The sequence below is a fragment of the Melospiza georgiana genome, chromosome 8, assembly GCF_028018845.1.
Source record: "Melospiza georgiana isolate bMelGeo1 chromosome 8, bMelGeo1.pri, whole genome shotgun sequence".
NCBI classification, from domain to species: domain Eukaryota; kingdom Metazoa; phylum Chordata; class Aves; order Passeriformes; family Passerellidae; genus Melospiza; species Melospiza georgiana.
In genome coordinates this window covers 35,304,587-35,331,130 of record NC_080437.1, presented here as the reverse complement: position 1 = coordinate 35,331,130, position 26,544 = coordinate 35,304,587, and the positions used below count along the sequence as shown (strand labels likewise).

At 43.4% G+C, this 26,544-nt stretch overlaps 1 protein-coding gene across 2 annotated transcripts; it reads right to left on the bottom strand.

The window, feature by feature from the left end:
- Window positions 1-20,170: 20,170 nt before the first annotated feature.
- Window positions 20,171-24,718, bottom strand: NPS (neuropeptide S). 2 transcript variants are annotated; one of them, XM_058029582.1, is made up of 3 exons: window positions 24,675-24,718; window positions 22,071-22,152; window positions 20,171-20,365 (listed from the first exon to the last, which is right to left on the bottom strand). In XM_058029582.1, exons 1-3 carry the CDS (start codon window positions 24,716-24,718, stop codon window positions 20,171-20,173), a joined length of 321 nt encoding a protein of 106 aa, XP_057885565.1. The 2 variants fall into 2 exon arrangements, with proteins under 2 accessions (XP_057885565.1, XP_057885566.1); XM_058029583.1 differs by lacking the exon at window positions 24,675-24,718 and adding an exon at window positions 22,532-22,574.
- Between the last annotated feature and the right edge of the window lie 1,826 nt (window positions 24,719-26,544).

Here is a 26,544-nt window from a genome sequence, read left to right as displayed (position 1 = left end):
AAACCTTGCCTGGGATTATCCTGTAAGGTCTGCTCATCCCTCTATAGCCAAACACTTCTTTACTTTGTTTATTAGCTGTGTTTACTCACCAGCTCTCCCTTCTGAGCAGCCTCAAACCTCAGTTTGTTTTAGTCTTTACACAAGCAACATCTGTCACAAGCTGCTTCCTCAGCCTGCCCCTTTTCTACCCCTCAGCTTGCATTTTCTGCTTTCCAAGGTCATTTTTAGTTGTGTAAAAGGAGAATAAAATGAGTTTCCTTTGCAGAATTCCCCCCCTCCCATAGCTGGACAAAGCAGGCAGCAAAGCAGAAAAGAGATCTTGGAAAAATATCCCAGCCACAGCCTTCACTCCATGAGGGGTGAACGGGAATGGTCCATGGAAACAAGTGGAAATTTCTGTTGGAATCTTCATTTTATTTTATTATCTTTATATTATATTATCATTATATGATTTATTTTATTATCTTTATATTTTCTTTTATTTATTATCTTTATTATCTTTATATTATATTATCTTATCTTTCATTTTATTTTTATTTTATAAAATAAAAATAAAGGTGGTGGGAATTGGTGATTCTGAACTGGCTGAAAGAGGGGAAATTTACATTTCAGAGACACCTTGAACGTTGAAATGTGAATTTCAGAGATTCCTTCCACTACCCCAGGTTGCTCCAAGCCCTGTCCAGCCTGGCCTTGGACACTCGCAGGGAAGAATTCCCAATATGTCACCTAAATCTCTGCTCTCTCACTTTGAAGCTTTTACTCATCAGTCCTTTCTCATGTCATCAGTACTTGCTATAGATTTTAAAAACTCATAGCAAAATTTAAGCAACTTCTGATTGTATCTCTCCAGAAAGAAAATAAAAAGGACAGATATAAATATTTTTTCCCACCTCCTAAATATTTTTCTAAACAATTCCCAGTCTGTCACCAAAGCCACCTGCCAGATTCCTGATTGAAGAGGGGAAACCTCAGCTTCCAGTCTGTTTATAAAAGGTAATTCCCAGGGAATACTGACTTTTTAAGGATATTTAAGATATTGAAAGTTTCCCTTGCTCAAAGTCAACAGGAAGTTGATTTTTGGGTAAGACCAAGAACAGAAAGATTCAACAGTGGAGGAGATTGGTGTGGATAATTACCTGAGTTCATCAGAGGAGTTCTGTGATAGGAATTGCCCTGATCATTACCAGTTGTGCCAATTGGTAATTCCACACTGGGGATAGGAACTCAGGATAGAAATTGATGGAGGTTTTGTTGAAGTGTCAATGCACTTCATTTTTATGTATTGATTCCACATTTGTGAGCTCACTTCCTAGTTTATTTTTCTTTTGTTTTCCCACATTACTCAGATGGTGAATGCAGATGTATGTGCAGAGTTACAGCACTGAATGGACCCAAAAACCTTTAGGCAAAAGTCCATTTATTTCAGATTCAAGAAATAGGATGATCTGACTTTATTAAAAAAAGGAAGATTGAAAACTCTGTGAGGTGAGACACTTTTAAATGAAAACCCGTTAAATTATTTACTGAGGTAAAATAAGTGTTTAATGGAGAAACATTTAAAATTTAATTGAGTGCTGAGATTATTGGGTGAATTATGTGAGGCGCCCATATGAGGTGCAGCTCTCTCTTGCAAGTGAAAACACTCAGAAAAACATGTTTTTAAAATTATTTTGAAACAGCAACAACAAAAAAATAATGGAATATTTGTTGTAAAATGTTCTGCTGTGTTACTACTCACATCAACAGAGAAAATTAAACTTAATAATTTGGGGGAAGGGAGGATGAGTGGAGCTGCGCTTAAATTTGAGGACTATAACTGAAAATTCTGTTTGGAATTATAGCTGGATAATTAAATAAGGGATTTAATCTGCTAGGTAATATGAGTTTAAGTGACTAACTGACAAATCTAAATAACATTTGCCATGGAATCCTAGACTGGTTTGGAAGGACCTTAAAGCCCAAATAGTCCCACCTATGGCAGGGACACCTCCCACTGTCCCAGGTGCTCCCAGTGTCCAGCCTGGCCTTGGGCACTGCCAGGGATCCAGGGGCAGCCACAGCTGCTCTGGGAATCCTATCCCAGCCCCTGCCCATCCTTACAGGGAACAATTCCCAATCCCCAAAATCCCATCTAAATCTACCCACTGTCAGTTTAAAGCCATTCCCTGTCCCTCCAGGCCTTGTCCCCAGCCCCTCTGCAGCTCTCCTGGAGCCCCTTCAGGCCCTGCCAGGGGCTCTGAGCTCTCCCTGGAGCTGCTCCTGTCCAGGTGAGGACCCCCAGATCTCCCAGCCTTTTGTTGAGACATTTTTCTTTGTTTTTCTCCAGTCATGGATAATTTTCCAGAACAATCTTCTCCAGTGGCTGCAGCCCCTGTTGTCCTTCTGCCCCATGGGAATTTACTCCCTCCAGGTCAAACAGAAATGCTTTAAAACTGGAAATCCTCCACCTCCCACGGATTAATTCCTTTGCAAAACAAGGAGAAATTACAGTAACTTAAAAAAAAGCAGTCATGGAATGATGAAAAAATTTCAGGGAAGCACCAGCTGAGTCAGACATACAGGATCCTTCCAGACTATTTCCAGTTTATTTATAGTGCTTGAGAAAATATTCCTAATATTAGACCTTGCCAGACTATGTGTCAGATTGCCACTCTAATTCCTCCGCCAGCAACACACATCCTTTTCCAGCTGATCACATTTCTGTTGGTTAAAAACCCATTAATTTTTTGGTGTTATTTTTAAATTGCAAATTTATTTTAGATTTGCTGTAGAGCTAGCATAGAACAGTCCTAATTTTTTCTTCACAGCACAGTATTTTATTAACATTTCCATCTAGCCAGAGATTTTTCAAAATTGGGTTAAAAAAACCAAAACAAACAAACAGAATTATTAATAAAGAGATTTTTAACAGAAAAAGTAGGCTCATGGTGAATATCAAGAAGTTCAGAGAGATGATGCCCCTTGTCCACAGGAAAACAGGAATATAAACTTGATGAAGATGTCCCTGCTTATTGCAGGGGATGAAGTAGACAACCTTTAAGCTCCCTTCCAACCCGATCCAGCCCAACCCAACTCAACCCAACTCAATCCAACTCAACCCAACCCAACTCAACCCAACCCATTCCGCAATTCCCTGATCCAATATCCACCTCAGGCTTTATGATCTTTCCTTTTAAATTCTTACCCTCTATCAAAACCAGAATATTTTAGAAAATGTTGCTGTTTTAATGCTAAAAGATCCACCCTCGAGCTAATCCAGCCAGGCTGAACTTTGCTGTTAAATTCAGTAATTAAGCTCGGTCTCAGCTGAGAACCAGATTTCAGCCCGGAGTGAAAACACACGGCGGAATTAGAAAAACCCCAAAAATAGAAATTCCGCACACAATCACCGCCACAAAGCTTCACTGGGGCCCCTGTAGGATCATAAAAGACATTTAGTAAACAACAAGGTGCCTAATGATGCAGGGAGCTTTTCATCCAGCACTTAGAGACAACTCACTACACATAATTAGAGCATTACCAGAGTCAGACGGCGGCGACGACAGCCGTCCACAAATGTCACCTGCCTCCAGATCCAGCAGCAATTCTGGTTGCTTTATGTGCTAAGCTTTAAAATCAGACAGAGAAGATGACAAAACAAAGCTAATGACAGAGTTCACGTCTTGTTTTGGAGCAGCAAAGAAATTTGGAAGCGGATTTTTTTTCTCCTGCGTAATTTGCTGGATTTTGTAATAAAATCTTATGGTAGAACCAGATTATTTGGGTGTTTGTTGGGAAAAAGTGGTGTTTTCTACCCCTCAGGAAGTAATTCATTGATGCACTTGGGGATAACTCAATGTGCATTCACAGGAACCTTTTCTTGGCCTGATTCTCTTCAGTATTTCCATTTATGTAAAAATTACAATGCTACAAAACAGAAAAGAACCCAAACAACCAGAACTGAAGATTGCCCCAGGAAAATGATAAAATGGGACACACTCAGAAAGGCAAAATTCAGGTCGGAGTGGCTTTCCATGCAGTGGTTCTTCAGGAATTGCTGGAAGGGGGAGGATATTGAATATGAACTGTTACTGTACAAAAGAGAGGTTTAATTTAAGAGATAATTTCAGAAAGGTCACAGCTGAACTGTAGAGGTTAAAAAAAACCCAGAAAACTCTTTAACAAGAATTTTAAAGCTCTGATTTAGGTTAATATAAGAAAAGAATGACTAAAGGAGGCTGTTTGAGGGGCATAAACCACCAGCCAGCTGTTCTTGTCCACTGGAAATTAGGAAAATGAGAAAATGAGACCAACTCAATGGCAGCAGGAGACATCTGAAGAATTCCTAATTGCTCTTGCAGGAGCTGTCTAGACTTCCTCATTCCCAGTGTCTGGAGCATTGCTGCTGGCTGTTGTCACAGCAGGGTGGTTGTTTAGAAGAATGGTTTTGCTGGGAGGCAACACAAGATCTGGGCCTGAACCATCTCTGGAGTCTCTTTCAGCTTTTGTTCGGGAGGAGTTGATTTTTCTGACTCACAGCATCAAACCCCCCACATTTGTTGGTTTAGTGCTGTTTGTGCCAGGCAGGAGCCACCTGGGAGAACAAGAAGAGAAGAAGAAACCTCTTTTGAGGCCCAACATGGTGGTGACACACGGGAGGCCTCGGCCTTGCTGACTGAGGCCTGGATTGGAAATACAAAATGAAAATCCACACTCTCTGTTTAGACACTGGGAGACAAATGGTTTCACAAGCCTGGATTCCCATTCTCCTTGTTATTTTCCCCCCTCAGGGCAGTCCTTTCCAGCTTCTAAAGTCTCATGTTCCCATGGGAAACACGATGGAAAACGGGGCATTGTTAGCTTGGGAGATATGGAGCAATTCCTGGAGGGAATTTAATTCCTGAGGTGTAATTTGAAGGTGCTGCTCACAGTCCACTGTAAAAGGCTTTTTAGATGTGCAAGAATTAACTGATTACTGCTATATTAATGAATTCCTGCAAGGAGAACACAAAGGATACACCAAGGAACACAGAAATCACAGAAATCACTCTTCTGAAGGCTGCAAGAGCTGAGTTCATCAACAATGTAGAAAACCTTTGACTGAGTCAACACACAGCATTTTTTGAAGTGTTTGCCTCACGCAGTTCAGGAGTCGATTTGCTGTCAGAATATTTGTTCTGGACCTGTCAGGAATCTCCTGTAGGAGTAACAGCTCTGTTTGCAGAAATCTCTGCTAAAAATCACCACCATTTCTGCTAGCTGGTCGTGTTTCCCAAATCTGGAGATATTTTCTACATCTGCCTTCAAAACTGACCAGGTATCCCTAAGGAGATCTTGGGAAAATAAGTCAATTAATAACCTGATACTTAGCTGGTAATCTCCTAAATTACAGCAGAAATCATCAGTGAACATTACTTTTGTTTTCATTTTTGGATGAGCAACCCTCAGAAAGCTTCACAAGTCGGTAATGTGTGCAAACAAATTTTAAGAGGAACTGTTTTGTCTTTTATTCTATTAATTCTTTTATCAAAGGCGAATAGGAACCCCTGGGTACATTTTATCAGCAAGCAAAACATTGCAATCTGAAATAATCCCGAGCAAAAATCTGCCAAGAACATTGGGAAAACATCTTTTCCTGCAGGTGTTCATGTGCTGAATCAGAAGTCAAGCCTCAGAAACATACAGGGAGGAAATAAAGATGTTTGTCATGCCTGACATGCCACCACTTTCATTTTTCCAAAAGGAGCTTTCTGAATCCTCCCCTGAAGTGTCTGTTTGAGTTTGACTGAAGGTCAACACGTTCTCCTTGTGAAATGAGAAGTGCCAAATTACCCTGTAGTTAATGAGGGGACAGTTAATGAGATCTGTAGAGAAATATGACTCTGAAATGGTCAATATTGCAGAACTTGTGTGGCTATCCCTAAAGGATAGGATTTGACCTAAAACCCACTTGGATCCAGCACCATTCCCAGCCCATGGGAGCCTGCTCCAGCCAGCCCATCCTCCTGGGACACATCAGCTTTGCTGTGACACAAAATTTGTCCCTTCTTGTCGCTTTTCTGTGTTCAGTGAACAATTGGGATCCACCCCTTAAACGCTCTGTTTCTTCTGCCAGACTTGCTGGCAATTAGAAGAGCAATTAGGATTTCTGTGTAGCTCATAATAAACTCTGGTGGAACACAGAGTTCTCCACTGTGCAGGGAATCTGCAGTTTGGAACATGGATATTCCCAGCCTGTCAGAGACCCAAACTGCAATTTTAAAGTGCAATTATCCTGAGACACTTCCTGAGTTACCAGGGTATCCAAACCAGCACAATGCCCTTACCTGTCCCAAATACAGGTGCACTTTCTCAGTTTAAATTTGACTATTTCATATCCTGACTTCATTGATTGGCTGACTTCAAATATCCAATTAATTTTTGTTGATAAGAAATTGATTTGATTGAGTAGTACTGTCAAAATCTATAGTGATCTTTATGGATGCCGAAAACAGGCAGGTGTCCAAATATCTCCCTGCAATGAGTTTTTTGTTTAGTTATGGAATAACTTAAATTTCAGAATCAGGTATGGATCTTTATCCGCTGCTGGCAGTATGCATTGATTTATGCATCATATCCCAAAATCACAGAATCATTTTGGGTGGAAAAAACCTCTGAGACCATCGAGTCCAACCTGTGCCCATCCCCACCTTGTCCCCAGTCCAGAGCTCTGAGTTCCACCTCCAGGTGCCACCTGCAGGGATGGGCACTCCAACCCTCCCTGGGCAGTTCCTGAGCCCCCTTTCCATGGGGAAATTCCTGCTGTGCCCACCCTGAGCTGCCCTGGTGCAACATTTCCTCTGCTCCTGTCCCTGTTCCTGGGAGGAGAGCCTGATCCCACCCAGCTGTCCCCTCCTGGCAGGAGTTGTGGAACAACAAAGTCCCTCCAAACCTGCTTAAAATAGACCCAACAACAGGGAAAAAAACCCCAAAAACCAAAAAAAACCACCAAACCCAAACCCAAGAAACTGAGGTGAAATCCATAAAACAAAGAGATTTTCAGTGCTACTCCCATTTGGTGCCTGCAGCTCCATCGTGGCTCTGGTTGCCCACAGAGCAGGGACCCGGCTGTCCCCTGCAGTCCCAGAGATGTCACCTGTGCTGGAGCCATCCCAAATGTCCTCAGGGATCAGTGAGTTCCAGCATCATCCCCCACAATCCCATTTCTGGAGCTCCCAGGTCATGCCCATGCCTCAGGCAGGGTAAAGCAGCAGCCATGTGATGTCCAGGGGTGCCTTCCAAATTCCCCTAAATCCCTGGAGAAGTCTGGCCCTGGGGAAAAGAGGCTCACTGCGGCTTCTTCCTCCCCTCATCCTCCTCTCCAAGCAGGATTGTTGTACAGCTAAGAGAGAAATTTCTCCTCCTGGCTGAGCTTCTATGGGTGTTTTACCCATGTTTTTGGTTCTTTTTGTTTAGGGTGTTTTACCTCTCTCTGGGTGTCAGCACATCCCTGGCCAGGTGTGGGGCTGGATTCCCTCTTTTCTCCCCTGGCTCTCCCCAGTTTTGCAGGGAATCCATTGAAATGAATGGCACTGCTGGGAGAGAGCATGACATAATCTGCACCAGTGCTGGAAAATGTTTTATGTCCTGAATTCCCTCCCAGAGGAACATTTTTGCAGCCAATGAAAGGAATGGATTTAAATGTGCTTGTTGTTGTTGCTGAGCAGTGAATATTCCACTCAGGAATTCCAATGGATGTGGAGAATGGGACATTCTTAGGCTGTGGAAGGGGCACAGACATCACAGTTCCAATTCTGGGATGATTCAAGGTCCAATACCTGCTGTCAGCTCATGACAAACCAGGTCCTCCCTGTGCAAAACCAATATTTTAGTGCTGCCTAATGAGATCTTGGATCATTAGAGAAATGTTTGTTTCCAAGGAAAAGCAGAAGCAATTAATTTGCTCTCACATCCCAGAAGTGTGTTTTGGGAAACACCACAAAGAGCTTCAAGCAGGAGTTGTGGGCACCTGGGTGGAAACCAGCTCATAGAAAAGTTGGAGTCACTTAAAATTTTATCATTATTTTTTAAAAATAATGTATTTAATTGTTTTAAATCTATTAATGAGGAAAAAAATATGGCTAGGTTTGCCCTGAGCTGAGTCTGATGGCAAAAGCCAGGGAGAATTCCTGGTTCAAGGTGCAGGACAGAGGCTATAAAGAGCCACAGAGCTCTGGAGTGTCCAGAGAAGGACAACAGGAGAGTTCCCAGCCCTGCAGGTGCCCAGGGAACACCTGGAGTGGCCTCAGGGCTCTGGGCTGGTGACAAGGTGGGGACAGGGCACTCAGTGACCCCGCAGGGCTTTTCCAGCCTCCAGGATTCTGTGGATTCTGTGATATCCCAGGCACAGGTTTGGTGGGCGGCAAATGTCCTCAGGCCAAAGCTTGGACAAGGGGCCCTGAAATTCCTCATGGCTTCAGCTTGCTGAGAGACAAAAAAACCCCAATAGATACAAGAAGTGAATCACAAGCACAAAAAGTCAGTACCTGAGTCTGGGGCCAAAGGAGATCAGCACCTGTAAGGGAACTGATTTACTCAGGCATGGAACACATCTCCTGCTGCTCTCCCAGTGCCCAGGCTGCAGTAAATCCTGTGTCTCCAGCACAGGATCAACTGGGAATCTCCCCTGAGCATGGAGCTGTGCCTCTGAGCCTCACCCTCCATTTACAGCATTTCTCTTCCCAGTGATGGCTCCATCAGCTTTAAAAAGCTGAGCTGCATCTTTCTGGCTGCTGCAGGAAACCTGAAATGAGCATTCCGAGCACAGGGATTGTCTCAAAACTCACCATGGGCACTGAAATATCAATGCTGCCACTGCTGAAGATTTAACAAAATCAGGAGTAAGCAGTTGATGGAAACATCCCAAAATTTTGGCACCAGGACCCAGAACTGCAGCCTGTGCTGCCCTCAGGACCCAGAGCTGTCAGGGTTTGCTCCAGGAATTCAGCAAAATAAAAACCCATTGATCTGAAAAGGCAAATTCATTTTAATGTATCTCATATATTCAATTAATTTCACAGTTAATTCAAAAATAATCAGCTCCAAACCTGGGGGTGTCTGAGCTGCAGAGGAATCTGAGATGGTCACACAGTCCATGAAGGTGATAAAAGTGCCTCATGACCTGGACATCTTTGTTTAACAAGACACTTCAGGCAAAAAGCATTAATTGTTTTATTATCATGCACCTCTGTTTGAAAAAGAAATTAAGCATACAGATAATTAATTACTTTCTGATCTGAAAATATGCTGACCTCAAATATCACTTCCAGTTTAGTTGTGGGTAAAACCCCCCACTATAATTTTTTCTGGGCAAAGCTTCAGTCCCATTGATTAACCAGCTGGTGGCAGTGTTTTCATTAGGAAAAGATAAAAGGCATCCCACTCAAATCCCAAAGAATCCACTCTTTCTGCTACTTAAGTGGGAGAATCTTCCTTGTTCCTTGGTTTCCTTCATTAAAATTCGAAGGAAATCATACAGAATAAAAGCTCCTCAGTCACTGCTGCAGAATTCTCTGTTTATTACAGGTTATGGACTATTTTACTGCCCTGTTGCTCCTGCTGCTGGAATCCTGGTGTTAGAGGGCTCCTTGCTTTCCTCTGCAAGTCAATTCAGATTTCAAACAGAGGCGCTGGAATGAAATAAAACCACGACAGATTTAATCCTGGCTTCTGCCCACTGGGTTTGTGGGGTTTGTGTTTGGGGAGAGAGGCTGGAAATGGCTTCTGCAAAGGGAGGGTATGGCAACGTTCCCTTGCTCTCCCCACACACCCAGCCATGGCTCCTTCCCATCCCTCTCCTGAATCTCAATTTAAGCCAGGCCTGTGTGCAGGAGAGCCCCATCTCTGCCCGTGGTATTCATTACACAGAGATAACCTTCATCAGCCTGGAAATAAATACCCACCTTCCCAAGCCCCCCCTCCTGAGCTGCCAGCAATGCACCTTGCCATGTGCTATTTCCGATTTCCAGCCTGGAACCACAGGCACAAGGATTCTGAGGGATCACTGGAACCCATTCCACGGGATATTTAAAGTTTTCCAGGCTGGAATCACAGGATTCTGAGGGATCACTGGAACCCATTCCATGGGATATTTAAAGTTTTCCAGGCTGGAATCACAGGATTCTGAGGGGTCAGTGGAACCCATTCCATGGGATATTTAAATTTTCCAGGCTGGAATCACAGGATTCTGAGGGATCACTGGAACCCATTCCAGGTCATTATTTCCAACCTGGAATCACAAGTACAAGGACCTTGAGTGATCACAAGTATACGAGGATCACAAGTACAGGGACCTTGAGTGATATTTCCAGTGTTCCAGGCTGGAATCACAGACACAAGGATCCTGAGGGATCACTGGAAGCCATTCCATGTGATATTTGATATTTAAATTTTCCAGGCTGGAATTGCAGGTACAAGGATCCTGAATGATAAGTGGAATCCATTCAATGTGATATTTTAATTTTCCAGGCTGGAAAATCAATCATAGGTACAAGGATCCTAAGTCATCAGTGGAAGTCATTCCAGGTGTTATTCAAAGTTTTCCAGCCTGGAATCACAGGATCCTGAGGGATCAGTGGAACCCCTTCCATGTGATATTTAAAGTTTTCCAGGCTGGAATCACAAGTACAAGGACCCTGAGTGATCACTGGAAGCCATTCCATGGGATATTTAAATTTTTCCAGGCTGTAATCAGAGGTACAAAGATCCTGAGTGATCAGTGGAAGCCATTCCAGGTGATATTTCCAGTTTTCCAGGTAGGAATCACAGGCACAAGGGCCCTGAGGGACCATCTGACCCCTGTTTCTGGGAGCATCACCCCCCTGGCAGCACAGGGTGCCCGAGCCCTCCTCCCCTGGGTGCCATCTGTGCCATCTGCACCAGCTCCACCTGCCCAGGGGCACCTCCAGCCTCCACAGGTGTGCCCAGCCCTGCTGCCAGGGCAGGTGGGAACCCCTCCCGTGGCACTGGCAGTTTATGTACAGACACCAACAGGACGGGGCTGCTGGGACGGTGCCTCAAGCTATTTATTTTTCAGCATCAGTCTCATGACATGATTATGATAATGGAAAGATGCTAACAGCTCACAAATCCAGGAAGCAGGCTGGAAAACTTAATGTTACAGCATATTTTATAACCTTCTAAGCCAATCATGAAGCAAAGGCACATTGACAGTAGTTCTATCCAATCACCATAAGCACACATAGCTTTGGTTAAAACAATATTTACTTATTTCGAATACAATACCTGTTTGTGAGGCACAACACACAGAGCACTATTCATAAGCTTAACCTTCCTAATTTCTTGCTAGATAAACTTTTTGCGACTTAGAAAGCCAAACTAGCACTAATACACAGCTCTATTGTTCTTATTCCCATGTCTTCTCTACAGCTTAAATAATTTTTCAGCTGCTTTAGCACTGTTCACAATTCTGCTGTATCTGAGGCCTGTCTTGTGCAGTTTTCTTAAAACCCTCTGATTTTATGGATTCCCACACTCCTGGAGGGCTGGGAAACACACCAGGTGCAAAAAAAAAAAAAGAATAAAACTCCTTTTTGTTGTTGTTGCAGGAAAAGCTCCAGCTGGGAGTGGATTCCGACAGCTCCTGCTCTCTCCACATTCCCCATCCCTCCCAAAGCAGTGGAGCTGCAGGGATGATCCTGCGTGGGGGATGTCCTGGCTTTGGGAAAGGCTGCTGAGCCCCTGGGAGCGCCTGCAGGGCAGTTTGGGCATGGCCAGATGAGGGGCAGCTCCCCAGGGCTGGCATTCCCTCTGCTCTGAGCTCCAGGAGCGCTCAGCCTGCGTTGGATCATCTGGAAAACAAGGAATAAGCACTTGCTAACGTCAATAAACCTGCTGGGCTTTTGGAGCCAGTGCTCTGTGACACTGGCAGGGCTTTTTTCCAGTTTTCAGCTTGGATTCGTTCTCCTTTCTTGTCCAGGAGACCAGAAACCAGTGCAGGTAATTCTGAGGTTAAAAATACACAATAAATGGAAAAAACCACACCTGCACGAGTCCCTTCAGGAAATCTGTCATGCAGCTGGGTAGAAAGGTCACAGTGACACTGGATTTCATGGCTCTGGTGGCCTCCAGGGCTGGGAGGGACGTGGGACGTGGGATGTGTGTGCAGGTGGGTGAACATCCTGGATCTGCTCCTGAAGGAGGAGCTGGGCAGCTGGCAGGGAAGGCTCCTCGCTGTGACTCTGTCAGGAGTGATTGATTTCCACACATCACTTCATTCATTATGATCTGGCATTTTCCAATGGAAAACTGTTTGGAGAAAAGTCCTGGCCGGACCGATTTCAACTCTTCTGCGGCTTATTTAATCCCTGGCCTTTAAATTTGTGGTGAGCGCACAATTTCTGCATTTATTGCAAATGTTTGGGATAAAATTTGCCCCTAAAACCCCCTAGGGGACACATTTCATTATCCCTTTGTCAAGATTAAAAAACCCCACCGTAAATATTTCTCTGTGAACGAGTGATTGATGTTTCAATCAGGTTTGGATTTGCATCCACCTTGGTGTCCTTCCCCTGTGAATATTCCTGGGAGCTGCCTGAGCGATCAAACAATTAAACATTGCAGTCTGGAGTGTTTTGGGGACACCTTTCATGTCAATTCCCCATTTCCTTCTCCCTGGAAAAGCAGCACTGGTCCCAAGGTGTGCATGGGTGGTGACACCAAAAATGTGAAATCCACAGAAATCTGCTGGGGGCAGCAAGGGAAAACAAATCCCCCAAATCTGCTGGTGTGAGCTCACAGAGCAGGACCTCACACTGGGACCACTCCCTGTGTTCACTGCTCCTTGATATTCATGCAAATATTGAATTTTCCTCTTTTTTTGGGCATCTTTGATATTTTCAAAGCACGTTTGTTGCAATAGGAAGTGGTAACAGATCCAGGACGTGTTTATTTTACTTAATCTGGGTGTTTCAACAAATATTCTGGGTTTAGAGTCCACCTTTCCATGGAAAACAGAATCATGGAATGGGTAAGGTCAGAAGTGGTCACAAGGGATCATCTGATCAACCCCAATAAATGCTCATCCCACTAAAAGGCAGGAAGGAAACAGATGGAGCCTCTCCTGGGGGAGGAATTGGGAAACAAACGAAATTTGAGGCTTGGATTTGGCTCCTCCTGGAAGCTCAGCTGCATTTGGTGCTTTTGAAACCCCCAAATTTCAAATGCTCCTCTACTTTTCTACTCCAAGTTGTGTTCATCCAGAGCCAGTCCTTATCCCTGCATCTCCCTGTGCTGCTTTCCAGTGCTTTTCCTTGGATTTGCTGACATTAGGGGGCACTCTCCCATTTTCCTGCTTTTTTCCAAGGTATTTTAACTAGCTCTGGTTGCAAAGTGCTTCGGCAGGCTGGGGCTGAGGGCTCAAACACGCTCCAAACAAAAGCTGCTATTCTCATTTAAAAACTACTACAGTGCTGGGAAATCTTCTCTCAAAACTGACTTTTTAATGATGTCTGTATAGCTGGGAGGGTGGGCAGTTTATAAAACCTCACACACATGAAATATCTCCTGTTGCAGCAGCTCTCTGCGAGGGATCCCTGATTTCCCAGCTGGAATTTGTGGGAATTAATGCAGTGCAGCCCTTCCTTGACATTGCAGGGTATTAAACTAGAGGTGGCTAAAAGGTGACCACGAATTTTGTGTGATGAATATCTCCTAAATCCTCCAACCTCTTCCATTCACTTCCAGAAGTGTTTTGAAATTACAGATGAGCCAAAAAAAAAAAAAAAAATTGGAAAAAAAAATAAAAAGCCAAAGACCAAAAGTTGCTTTAAAATGTGTAGGAAAAGTGTTTCTGAACCAGCCCAAGGAATGTCTCATAGCCATAAACCCACAAAGCATCCAGAATGCCATTCCAACATCCACACTGGCAATATTCATATATCAAAGCCGAGGTGCTGTGAGCTTCCAACTTTTTTTTTTAGGATGGCATTCATCTCTCTGACAAAAATAATCATGGAATGCTAACCTGCAGCAGCTTCAGGCTTGCTGGGAAAATATTACCACTTCTCCCATCCCCAGTCACACCTAATTTAAGAGGCTAAGCTTGTCATCATTAAAAAAAATGTACAGAAGACACCACAGATTTTTATCTCCTCTGGAACTTTTTCTTGTGGAAGTTGCAGGACAAAACACACCCCCAAAATATGGGATTTTAAATCCAGTTTTAACCCGTCCTTGCTGCTCTGGGAATCTCCCTTGTGCCATCCCCTGGTTATCCATTGTTCCCATAATTAGTTCTGATTTTCCCTGCAGTAGTGTTGACACAAATTAATTTGCAGTGTATGGACGCTGCACAAATTCCAAGTGGGAGCAGAAAACGCCATCAATAGAACAGAGGAAGGAAAAAGGACAAGTTCAAAATTTTGGATGTAAGAGCTGAGTGCAGAGGCAGAATCAGTCAGAATCCTGCCCAAGGTGGCACAGGGAATGTGGGGCAGTTTCCTGTAGGAGAAGGAGAAATGGTCCCACTTTTTAATTGAATTTTTGCCAGGCTCCATGTCAGGTGAGCAGCATTCCTGCCTGGAAAACCTGGTTCCTGATTCCTTCCTGGATTTGTGTCTGCAACTCCACAGCACCAAAATATTACCAGAGCAGGGAGAATCGCTCCCCTCTCCCCCTCTGGCAGGTGAGATCCACTCTTTATGCACAGGGAAAGTGAAGCATTTCCTCAAGGTGAGGCTTTCAGCAGTGACTCAGAAATCAGAGCTGTCAGTGACCCCGAGCAGAATCCCCTGGGTTTGTTCCATCAGTCAGGAACCCCCCTGCTCCTGCTGACCTGGGCCTTTTCTATTTATTCAGCATGGAATTGAGGAAATCACACAGCTGTGCTGCGGTCGCCACCAAAATATAACACAAAACTATTGAGACATTGCTTGCAGTGACCGCTGTGAGTGCCGGGGATGAGGCATGTGGGAACCCTTCCGTAATTCCAGGATAATGAGGGAGATTCGTTTCTTTGCACAATTTGCACACAAGATAAAATTTCTGCATTTGCTGGGAAGGCAGTAAATAAATATTGCTGTGGAGTGAAAGCTCCTGAGAGCTGGAAAGGAGCTGTGAGGAACAGCAAATGGTGTGAGGGGATTGTGGAATCCCAGACTAGGTTGGAAGGACCCCAAATCCCATCCCATTCCAAATTTCCAATTCCTAATCCAATTCCAGTGTCCAGCCTGGCCTTGGGCACTGCCAGAGCTCCAGGGGCAGCCACAGCTGCTCTGGGCACCCTGTGCCAGGGCCTCATCCTCATTTATTAATAATCATTAATGAACAATCACATCTGCAAAACACTCTGCAATAATTTGTCAAATGAAACTATCTTCAGCCATCAGACACTTAAAAATTATATATATTTTTAATGATATATTTTTTTAATGCAGTATGACTAAATTAATCTAAAATACAAGGTATTTTACTTAAATAAAAAGCTGAATTCTTGAATATGCCTTTGAAAAACATCCAGCTTGGGCCAGTGACCAAACAATGCAGTTGATAAGGCTACAGCATCTCTAATATCACTAATTAAGCAGTTACAGGCTCGGAGGTGCAGCCTTTGACAGGTGAACAGCACGAGGCAGGCGAGGCGAGCGCTCCGTGCCAAAACACCTGAATCCATCCTGAGAACACAGGGAAGATAAATGTAACTCATTTCCTGAGCACAGGCACGTAAATGACACCTTATTTGTTGATCATAAGGAGTGATTTGTAAAGTTCAAGTACCAAAATATGCAAATTGGCACCACGCTCCACATGCAAAAGAGCAGAGGGATCCTGGAGATCTCATCCTCACATGGCTCCTGCCTCACTCTGGAAAAAGCCACTCTGAGCAGCTCAAAAAGTGCAGCACAAACACCTGGGCAGAAAATTCAGGAAAGTTAGCTGCTAGGAATTTAGGAAAATGCCAGCTGGATGCAGAAATAAAAAGAAAATATGGTTCAAAGGGTTTGGGGGAATATTTGGGTGGTTCAAAGGGTTTGGTGGCCTCCTTGAGCTGGATGGATTTGATGTGGAGTTTGTGTCTGACAGAGCCTGCCCAGCTCCTGGCAGGCAGGAGAATCTCTGAGGATGATTCTTGTAGGAGCCAAGCTTTGATGATCCTCGAGGATCCCTTCCTGCTCAGGATATTCCATGAGAAATCCAGTGACACCATCATTAATATCTGCAGAATGGCAAAGAAAATATAAAAACACCCCACCTTTGCAACAGGGAAAACATTGGTTTTTTTGTTCATAATTATCTTTCCATAGCCCAATTCCACCCACATGGGCAATTTTCTTATTTCCTTTAAGGTTGTGTAAATTAATCAACATGAACATTTTACATAATTCATTATATAATTTCCCCCCCCATTTTTACTCACACATACTCTTCTTTCCTCAAGTTGAGAGCTATTTGCTCTTTTCAATTAATTGATGATTTTTAGTTGAAAATTAAGTAAAAATACCCCTCTGCAACATGATAACTATCATCTACTGAGAGTGTGATGTTTAGTTATACAATAAAGCAAAGCAGAGCTGGGGGGACTGAAATTACTCTGGAACAATGCTGACATCACTGAGTTTAACAATATATTCTTTACTTTAAGGTTGTGTAAATTAATCAACATGAACATTTTACATAATTCATTATATAATTTTTTCACCCATTTTTACTCACATATACTCTTCTTTCCTCAAGCTGAGGAGAGAGCCATTATATATGTGAGAGCCATTTGTTCTTTTCAATTAATTGATGATTTTTACTTGAAAATGAAGTAAAAATACCACTCTGCAACATGATAACCATCATCTACTGAGAGTTTTAGTTATGAAATAGTATTTTTAGTAAAATGGCAATTTTTAGTCATAAAATAAAGCAAAGCACAGCTCGGGGGGGGTGAAATGACTCTGCAACAATGCTGACATCACTGTGTTTAACAATAAATTTCCACAGCATCCTCCCAGACCTTGGCTTCAGCCCAGTGTCATGCTGCTAATTAAGATGTTAATGAAGACCCAGAGCCAAGCACAGCAGGCTGGGCTCCGTGGGGAGCTCCCAGCTCTGGGATTTTCTGCACTTTGGAAAGCCCAGGTGAGATCTGGGGGGTCAGGAGAGCCCTCGGGCACAAAGCACAGGAATCTGTGAGGAGGATCCGTGGGCAGGGGCATCTCTGAGTGCTCAGAGCTCCGTGAGGTGCTCCAGGGTTGCCATAGAGACTCACCAGGTCTGACCAGGAGCGAACACAGAATATTCCGACCCTGAACACGCCAAATGTCTGAGGCAAAACCTGTGGAAGATGCTCTGTCACTCCCTGCTCTTCCAGTGAGCTGGGGGTGAAATCTGGGCATGATGTCTGGAGAGCTGCTCTCCACAGCTCATTTCTTGTCACACTTGGGGGAATCGGAAAAATCAGAAAAACAAAAACTCCCACAGACACTGGAGGGTTTGATCTGCAGCCTTGGATTGATGTAAAAATACAATACACAGATATTAAGCAGAAAAATCATAAACTCCTATTTCTGTAGTTGCAAGTAAGAACCTGCCTGAAGTGAGTGAGAAACTGCACTGATGAGATGGTGAAGGGTTTATAATGCAGGGGTGGGGCTGTATGGAACGAGCTGAGAGTTCAGAAGTTGGAACAGAAGCAGATGTGTGACTGTGAGACAGAAGCCCATTGGACAAAAGCATCCTCAGTGCAGCAGAAGTGAGTAAAGGTGATGGGTCAGAAAAGCAAAATAAACCCTGTGGCAGCTGTCCATGGGGTTAGAAAGTTCTAGATTGCCTTGCAACAAAGAACTTGTGACTGCTCTGAGCTATGGCAGAATGCTTGCTCCTCTGAAATCTCAGGGACTCTGAGACTGATGTTTGTCTGAGCAATAAATTGTTCTTAGCCTAAAAATTGTCCCATCCCTTCATTTCTAAGAGTGACAATATTATTAACAGTGAGCCCTTACATGTCTTCTGGAAGGTTCACACCAAAGAATTTGACAAGATGAGTCTCAGCTGATCAAGCTTTTAAGATCGCTTTCTTTTCCAGCATCATCAACCCACTGACTTCAAAACTGGGAAGGAATTAGAATAAACAGTCTGCCTAACTCCACAAAGACAGAAAAATTGACCTAACCCCAAAAATTGCTCTCTACCCCAGCCCCAGAGTGAGGTTTGATATTCAGCTCTGTCATTTTTTCACTCACCAAGGTCCATCCTCACCTCAGCTGTTCTCACCAGCCATGGCCCATTGGGGTAGGAGAGTGAATTCCAGCTTGTTTCCTTAAAGAAAAAAGTCCTGCCATGCTGCTTCACTCCCAAAAATAAATTTAAATATGGTGAGACTGATACAAGGCATAACTTTGACATTTTTTTCAATCTTTCCCAAACTCTTTCAACATTTAAGCAGACAGCTCATCAATGACATTCTGCATAAATGCTCCATGCTTCAAAGTAATTTTTCATGATGAATCTTTAAAGTGCCAGACTCTCTGATAAGTTAAATTTTGATTTTCTTTATATGACAAATGGTTAATAGTTGTCTTAGAGCTTTTCTGCACGATGATTTTTATCTCTCTTTTATTACGGCAATAATAACATCTAATATACTCTCTCATATCTGTCTTGTTCTTTCTTAAGGTCAAAATTATATCCAGAGTTAAAAGCAGCAAGAGGCTTCTCCCTTTCTTCCTCTTGGTATTTTCAGGGAATGAATTACCACGTACAGGCAAATAATAGCAAATTAGGAAACCTAAATGTGATACCCATACTTTAATATGTGCTGGGCAATCAGAAACCCGAGTATTGGGACGTCATTACAACGAGGAATTTTCAGGCTTGCAAGTTAATTAGGTGCTATTACATCAGGCTATTTAATTGCCTTCCTTGCCAATAATCTCTGAAGAATAATCTGTGAAAAAGGAGAAGGAGGAGGAGAAGGAGAAGGAGGAGGAGAAGGAGAAGGAGGAGGAGAAGGAGAAGGAGAAGAAGAAGAAGAAGAAGAAGAAGAAGAAGAAAAGAAGTGTTAATTCTTCTTCTTGTCTTTGGGCAGACTTTGTTGGTGGTGTTTTATGGTGTTTTATGTTCCCTTCAGGTTCACCAGTGGGAGCCTCAAACCTTCAAGGGCAGGGATGGTTTTTGGGGAGCAGAGGAGCAGCAGGTGACACATCCTGCTCCTTGGAAGGTGCCATTCCAGGGGTGGGGATGATGGGATGGGATGGGATGGGATGTGAATACAGCTCCCACAACCTCAAGGTAGCATCAGCCCAACCCCAGGGTCCAGCACAGTCTAGTTTATAAATTAATTAACTTATTTATAATCAACTGATTTATTTAAACACAGCTGGATCTGAGTAGTAGTAGTAACTCATCAGGTGACATTTCATCCACACCACATTTACATATTTCACATCAAATGACTTTTTCCTTGTTTTATTCTTTTTCCAACAGGAAATTAAAAAAAAATCCCAGATTTGGCACATTTCATCAGCTGGATGTTGCCTACCTAAGTCAATTAATTGAGGCACAGGGAATGGTGCTGATACCCTGCCTTAGAATGATTTCCCAAGATTCTTCTGGATATGAGATGAGACATCTCCCGAGACTATTCCCTGCCAAAGTCATTTTAAATAACTATATTAAAACGCCAGTGGAAGTTACAAGTAGGGCCTGATTGTTTCACCGGTGGCCCTTCATATCATGGGAAACCTGAAATGAAGAGTACTTTAAATCTGTGTTTAAATTACCAGTTGCCTTCAAGTAAATGTGGTTTGGGATGGGAAAGCACAGGAATGCCTGTGCCTGGCAGAGAGGAGGGATTTTGGGAATACTCCGTCCTCCCCGCAGGCCGCGCACACGCATCTCCTCAAAGCACGGGATTATCTTTGTGCGAATCAAAGAGCAGCTTGATTAAAACCTGCATGCAGCCTGACAAAGGAGGGAAACGAAGCAAATGAAAACACTCATTTCGAGACAAGACTTCATGGCAGTGTGACTTTGGGAGCAAAGCCCTTCCCGAGCGCTCCCGTCGGCCCCGCTCGGCGCTTGGGGAGCCGCACCTGGGGACTCTGTCAGAGGTGGCTTCGCCAGAGAAAAACACCAAAAGGAACTCAAAGCAACGACTGGGACACCAGAGGTCAAAACCTGGGCCGGGCCTTGGGACACTTGCTCAGGACTTTGCCCTTCGGAAGGAAGTTTTTTTAATTCCCGCTCCGACGCCGTTGCGGAAGGACCTTTTGTGGAGAGGCTTCCCCAGGGGCAGCTCCTCAGCCCTGCCCACCCTGGACAGGCAGCTGCTCAGCAGCACCAGGCACGAATCCCATCTCCCCTTCAGCTGGCAGCTCAGATACAGCGGGTCGGTGCTCTGGAGGTCAAAGGCAAACAAACAAACAAAGAAACAAACAAGGAGAACAAAAAAAAAAAAAAAAAAAAAATAGAGATAAGAGAAGGTAACATTATGGATTTGGGTATTTGCCAGGACTTGTTCAGGATACAGAGCAAAGCAGGAACACAAAAGCAATTTATGCTTTGAATGACAGGGATGAGCTGTTATTTTCTAAGGATTTATCGTGTTCAAAATCAGATTTCTTCGTTGTTTTTTATACATTTCTGGTCTAAAATACTGATACTATTATGTTTAGGGTATGATATGAATTGTTTTCAGTGATGCTGACCAGCTGTGACATAGTTTCTTTGGAACAACGCAGGTGTTTATTGCTGGAAAATGAGATTTTTTTCAGGGAAAAATGAAATACCAGCCTTGTATAACCTGTGTGAACTTCTGAGGCTGAAATTGCAGGTAAGAGAAAACAAAAATAGCTGTAAAGCTAAAATTTGGAGGATGCTTTCCAGTAGTTATGACCAATTCTGGAAGCAGTTCTGAATAAGTTTAATAATGACAAATTAGTAATGGGAATTTTAAAAAGTCTGCATAAAAATCCAGGCTTGGACAAAAATCCAGGGTTTTGTACACATTCCTTTTACTTGCACTCTATAGGATAAAAAAAGCCAACTACATAAAAACTTTCACATATTTCAACAGCTCTTAAAATAAACTGAATTTAATTACTGCTGCATTATAAAATAAAACCATTTCCTGGCATGTCTGTGGTTGCTCTGTGTGTATTTCATCATATCCTGATTTCCCAGCTGATTTTCCATCTTAAAGTCATATTCTGTAATCTCTAAAAATTCCATGCAAAGCCATAGGATTAACACCAGGAATTGCCAGTAAAATTGCCATTAACTTAATTAGGATTTGTTTTAATTCAGTGTTTTATTGCTCTTATTTAATACTGGTTATCAAGTCAATTTTTTTATTTGTTTAATGACTTTTTCTGCAACCAACACCTTCTGCTACTGACAAGGCGCTTCCCAGACTGAATTTTCTCCCTAACACAAAAAAACACTTTTTAAAAGAAAAAATCCTATAAAAACCAAAAAGATGGGCACAGAGAAATTCTCCTTTTGAATTTTTAGCTGCTATTACACTAGATTTCCTGAACAAATAACTTTTATTTGACATTTATTGAAGCAATTAAAGTCCTTTTAACCATGATATCATCGCCATAAAGAGAACCCATCCATTAGGAAATGTGGCTACTCAGATCCAGCTGTGTCTAAATAAATCAGTTGATTATAAATAAGTTAATTAATTGATAAACTCACTAGCAATAAGTGAAATTAATACATATATGTCTAATTGCACTTCTTTGAGATATGCAAGGAATTCAGATTAAATGGAGAGGAGATTTGTGATTTTCTCTCTTCCATCCAGGATTTCAGCTCCCCACACTCCACATTAAATATGCACTGAGTAGCTCACATGATTATTTCAGAGGCTTGCATATTTTTATTAATAACACCAGGAAAAATTAGTCTATGCTCCACAAAAATTAGGTAATAACATTTAACCAATAGTTTTAATACAAGAAAGTTCTTTTGTTTTATAAAAAATAAAAAAAACACAGCAGCAAAGAAGCAACCAAGCAAACAAAATTAATTAAAAAAAAAAAAGTAATTTAAGAGGAATGGAACAGATCTGGGAGTAATTGGAGAATGGGACTTACCATGGAAGGGCCAACTGGGAAACCCGAGCACACCAATGTCATGGAGACCCACAGGATGAAAACCGAGTTCAACCTGCATAGACTTCAAAGAAAAGCTGAGATTAGTGAAAATTTGGACCAAAACCAAGCAAAATCTGAACAGAGAGCATCCCAAGCACCAAGAGCCCCGCGGTGGCTTTACCTGCTCATTTTCTACCCAGCGCTGTGTGCGTGAACATGCAGCTCCACATCCAAATCCCTCACATATCCCTTCAGTTCTTCCTCAGGTGACCATTTTATACCAGAGTTCAGGAGGGAAAATGCCATCAAAGCTGATTTTATTCTGACTAATTGCTCGTTGTTTGGCCTTTTCTTCTTGTTAAATGGGAAAATGGCAAGAACACGCTCAGCTGCCATCACCAACCCCGGGGATTTCATTTAAAGTGTCCCATTAAATGTCTCTCAAGTGGTTTTATTGTTACCTCTGTGTCATCACTGCAAGCCTGGTCAGAGGTCTAAAGATTTCAAAAATCCATCTCAAGAGTTTGTTGCCACTTCCAATATATCAGGTGGAGACCTTGCAAAGCCTGGCAGCGAGGGACAAACATTAAAAGTGCATTTTAAGTAAAAAAACCCTCAAAGAGTCTTATTAAACTCAAAACAGACAACAGACCAATACAAGGAATAATATTTTTTTCTATCTTTCTACCCCATCATTATTTTTTTACCTGCTTAGTTCTAAATACACCAAATGATTTTTTTTTTTTCTGACAATTGAAATTCTTTGGACATTAATTTCTACTATGCAGGCATATCTCAGCCAACACTGAGTTTAGCCAATCCAAACTTCTATAGGATTAATAAACTCTGTTAATCTCATTAATAAACTCTGTTAATCTCCAGCAACACAGCAAATGTTTTGTGTCTAAAAGCATCATTTGTTGCTGCAGCAAATTTAATGGTGCAGCATTTTAGGGGATTCTGTGGTTTATTTGTCCAGTGGGGTGAAAATGCTGAATCCCACAAGGCCTGGGAATGTTGGGCTGCACAGGGAATGCTGAAAAACATTAAATTCCATTTATTTTTTCTAAGAATGAACATCACATCTACAAAAACATGCTGGGTTAATGCTTGGACTCGCTGATCTGAGAGCTTTTCCAGCTTTAACCATTCCAGGGTTCCAAAGAAAACACTGAGGATCATTTTCTGACAGCCACAGAGTGTCAGACATGCACACAGTGAAGCACAAACCCCAAGTGTTGCATTTCCTTTGGTGTTTACACTGAAAAATCCCCAGACAAGGGCTCCAGAAGGGACCCTGGTGTGAGTCTGTGGGGAGACTGAGCTGCTATAAATGATGCCAAATTTCACTGCAATATTTCAGGTAATTTTGACCATTTGGAAGGTCTTTTCCAACCATACTGATCCCATGATGCTGAGATTCAGTCTCCTGAAAAAGTGCATTTTATTCCAGGAGCCAAAGAACTGTGAGGAGAAACCCAGTGGCCTGGAAGAACCTTTGGGAGTTTTAAACAAAAATTCCTGATGTGGTCTCAGCCTGTGCTTGACCATTTCTCCCTCATCATGGTGGTGCTCTTGTGGTTGACAAAATCCAACTAATCTGACATCACTTTCTAAAAAGAAAAAGTGGTTTTAAAAGAATTGTGGTGAAGCTCTCCAGGATTCTCCAGGCCCACAAGGGCTGCAATGAGGACGAAATTTGCCTCATTTAAAGCCTGCAGCTTTACATCCCTTATAAACCCATCAGCAGAACAGGTGACCATCTGCATTTCCAGCCTTATTCAGAGAGCAAATCCTCTCTTTGAATGGAACCTCCCATTCCCACTCGTCCAGGACCTCCAAGTGCAAGGATAAGAGGATTAGGTCGTGTTCCTGCTGCACAGAAAAGCACTTTGGGCTGGATTCTGCCTGGGCACAGCTCAGCTCAGCTCTCATTGTGTCTGCATTTACTGCAACTCCACTTTAATCTGAAATTAACCTTCACACAACACTTTTTGCGGAAGGTGAGGGGCCAGAACAGGTTGGTGATTAAAGCTCAGGGTTTCCAGGTTCAACCTGACACTCTCTGGGTAAACTTTGGTGCATTATTGACTTAGTTTTTAAAACTGTGAGTTGTTTCATCTCCCATTGGGTCTGGTCAGTCCCTCCTATCCTCACCTTTCTCCCATCCCTTTAAAAGAGAGGTTTTGACCAGGTCAGAAATCACAAGCTGCTTTGGAACCGAAGAACCACAGGGTCACGGAATAGTTTGGGTTGGAAAAGCCCCCTGAGACTGAGTCCAGCCATTCCCCAGCACTGCCTCGTGTCCCCAAGTGCCACCTCCACAGGGCTTTAAATCCCTCCAGGACTGGAACTCCTCCCCTGCCAGGGCTGGACAGCCCTTTTGGGAAGAGAAGTTCCCAATATCCAACCTGAACCTCCCCTGGAGACACAGGTGGTACCAGGGCAGGAGCCACTGAGACATCACCATGGGGCCCAAGGGCTTTGCCCATCCCTCAGGCACACACAGAAATATTTCCTGAATATTCCAACCTCCCATTTGCTCCTCCCTCCTTGGAGGTTCCTTTTTCCCAGCTTTTCAGGATGCAGTTTAACACAGCACACCTGTGATTTGCATGCTTGAAGCACAGATGGAGATTCAGCTCCATTCCAGATATTCCCACTTCAGGCTGGGAGGAATCAGGTTGAACAGAACAAGTGGCAATTGACATTTCTGTCTCCTGCTCTGTCTGCAGAGGCTCTGCTCCCAGGCTGGGTTCACTGGCAGCTATCAGAGGTCAAATGAATCATTAGGAATCACAATAAAACCTCCCAGCATCCACAAAATTTGTGTTTTCTCAGAATAAATCAGCAGCAGTATCAGCAACAAAATCACCTCTTCCCTCCTGATTACCTTGTTGGAGGGATGATGTATTAAACCTCAGTGCTGCTTTCCTTTGGTCTTCCCCCAAAAATCATGGAACAGCACAAACCTGACAGCTGAGCCTATCAAACCTTGCAAGCTTTTGAGGTTAATAATCCTATAAGTTTTAGAACACGGTATTTCCTTCTTCCAACGCAACAGTCAATCCAAAGTGTTTTAAATTGGCATTGTGGGACTTTGCCAAGGTATCAAACAAAAAATGAGTGAACACAACCTCAACCTGTCCATTGGCATAACCCCAAAAGTTGTAAAACCACAGCTCCTGGTAAAGGCAAGACTCAAAATCTCATTTCCTTCTGGGATGCTCCCAGTGAAACCTCAGCATGGCTTTGCTGGAGGAAGCTGCTGCGATATTTTGTTCCAAACTCAATGGGTTTTTTTGTTGGTTTTTTTTTTTTTTTTTTGTTTGTTTGTATGTTTGGTTTTTGTTTGGTTTTTGTTTGTTTGTTTTTGGGTGTTTTTTTGTTTGTTTTGGTTTTTTTTGTCGCTTTCAGGAATATCAAGAAAGCCAAGAGCCAGCTGGTTTGCTTTCAGCCCAGTGCAAGGTGCGAGCTGGAAATCAATCACACTCCCAGCACACAAACCTGCTTCTGACTCGGTGATAATAGAAAATCCCAGCAGGAGACTGAGAGAGAAGAAACACAGAAAGCAGAAAGTTCATTCCTTGGGTCATTCCCCGTGTGCTCTCACTGCTGCAAGGGGACACAACCAAACCCTTCACCTGCATCATGAGATCTCATCCTCAGAGGCACAGAGGGGCTGCTCTGGGTGCACCTGAGTGGTTCTGGGCATTTCCCTGCCATGGAGATCTCTAATCCCCCTAAAATTGGGCATCAGGTGATTGGCCCATCCCTGGAAGTGTCCAAGGCCAGGCTGGATGGGGTTTGGAGCCACCTGGGATAGCAGGAGCTGTCCCTGCCCATGGCAGGGGTGGCACTGAGGCAATAGAGGCGAAATGATACCTCAGGGTTTTGCTTTCCTATGTTTCATATTCTGTGCTGAATCTGTGCTGAATGTTGTTCACCCATTAGTGTGTGGGTCTGGGTTCACATCAGGGATGCTGAGCTCTGTGCACAGAGCAGGGACACAAAACAATTCCTGCTCCAGCTGGGCACCAAGGACAAATGACCCAAATCTCAGCCCAGGAGCACAAACCCCGTGGGCTGCAGAGAGAAAAACAAGCAGGGTGGGACTGCCTGGGCTAAAGCTGGAATGGGACAATGAACTGCAAGGTGCAAATGGAGCAGAACTGATCCCAGGGACAGAGCCCGTGCCTGGCCGTGCATTTTGGGGCCATTTTGGTTCATCTTGGGTGCAGCCCTGGCTGGGCTCTGGTGCTGCCCAAGGTGGGTCCATGGAGGAGATGCTTTGAATCAATCCCTGCTTTGTTCTGTGACTCTGTCCAGCCTCTGTTCTAGGACAGCCTGCACAAGGCATCAGCACTGGATGGGATTTAAGGTTTAACACAACCCATTCCAGGATTCTCTGATGCAGGAGGAGAATGGCTCTGACAGACAGGGGTTGGGGGCTCTAAGGCCAAATGATGCAGCC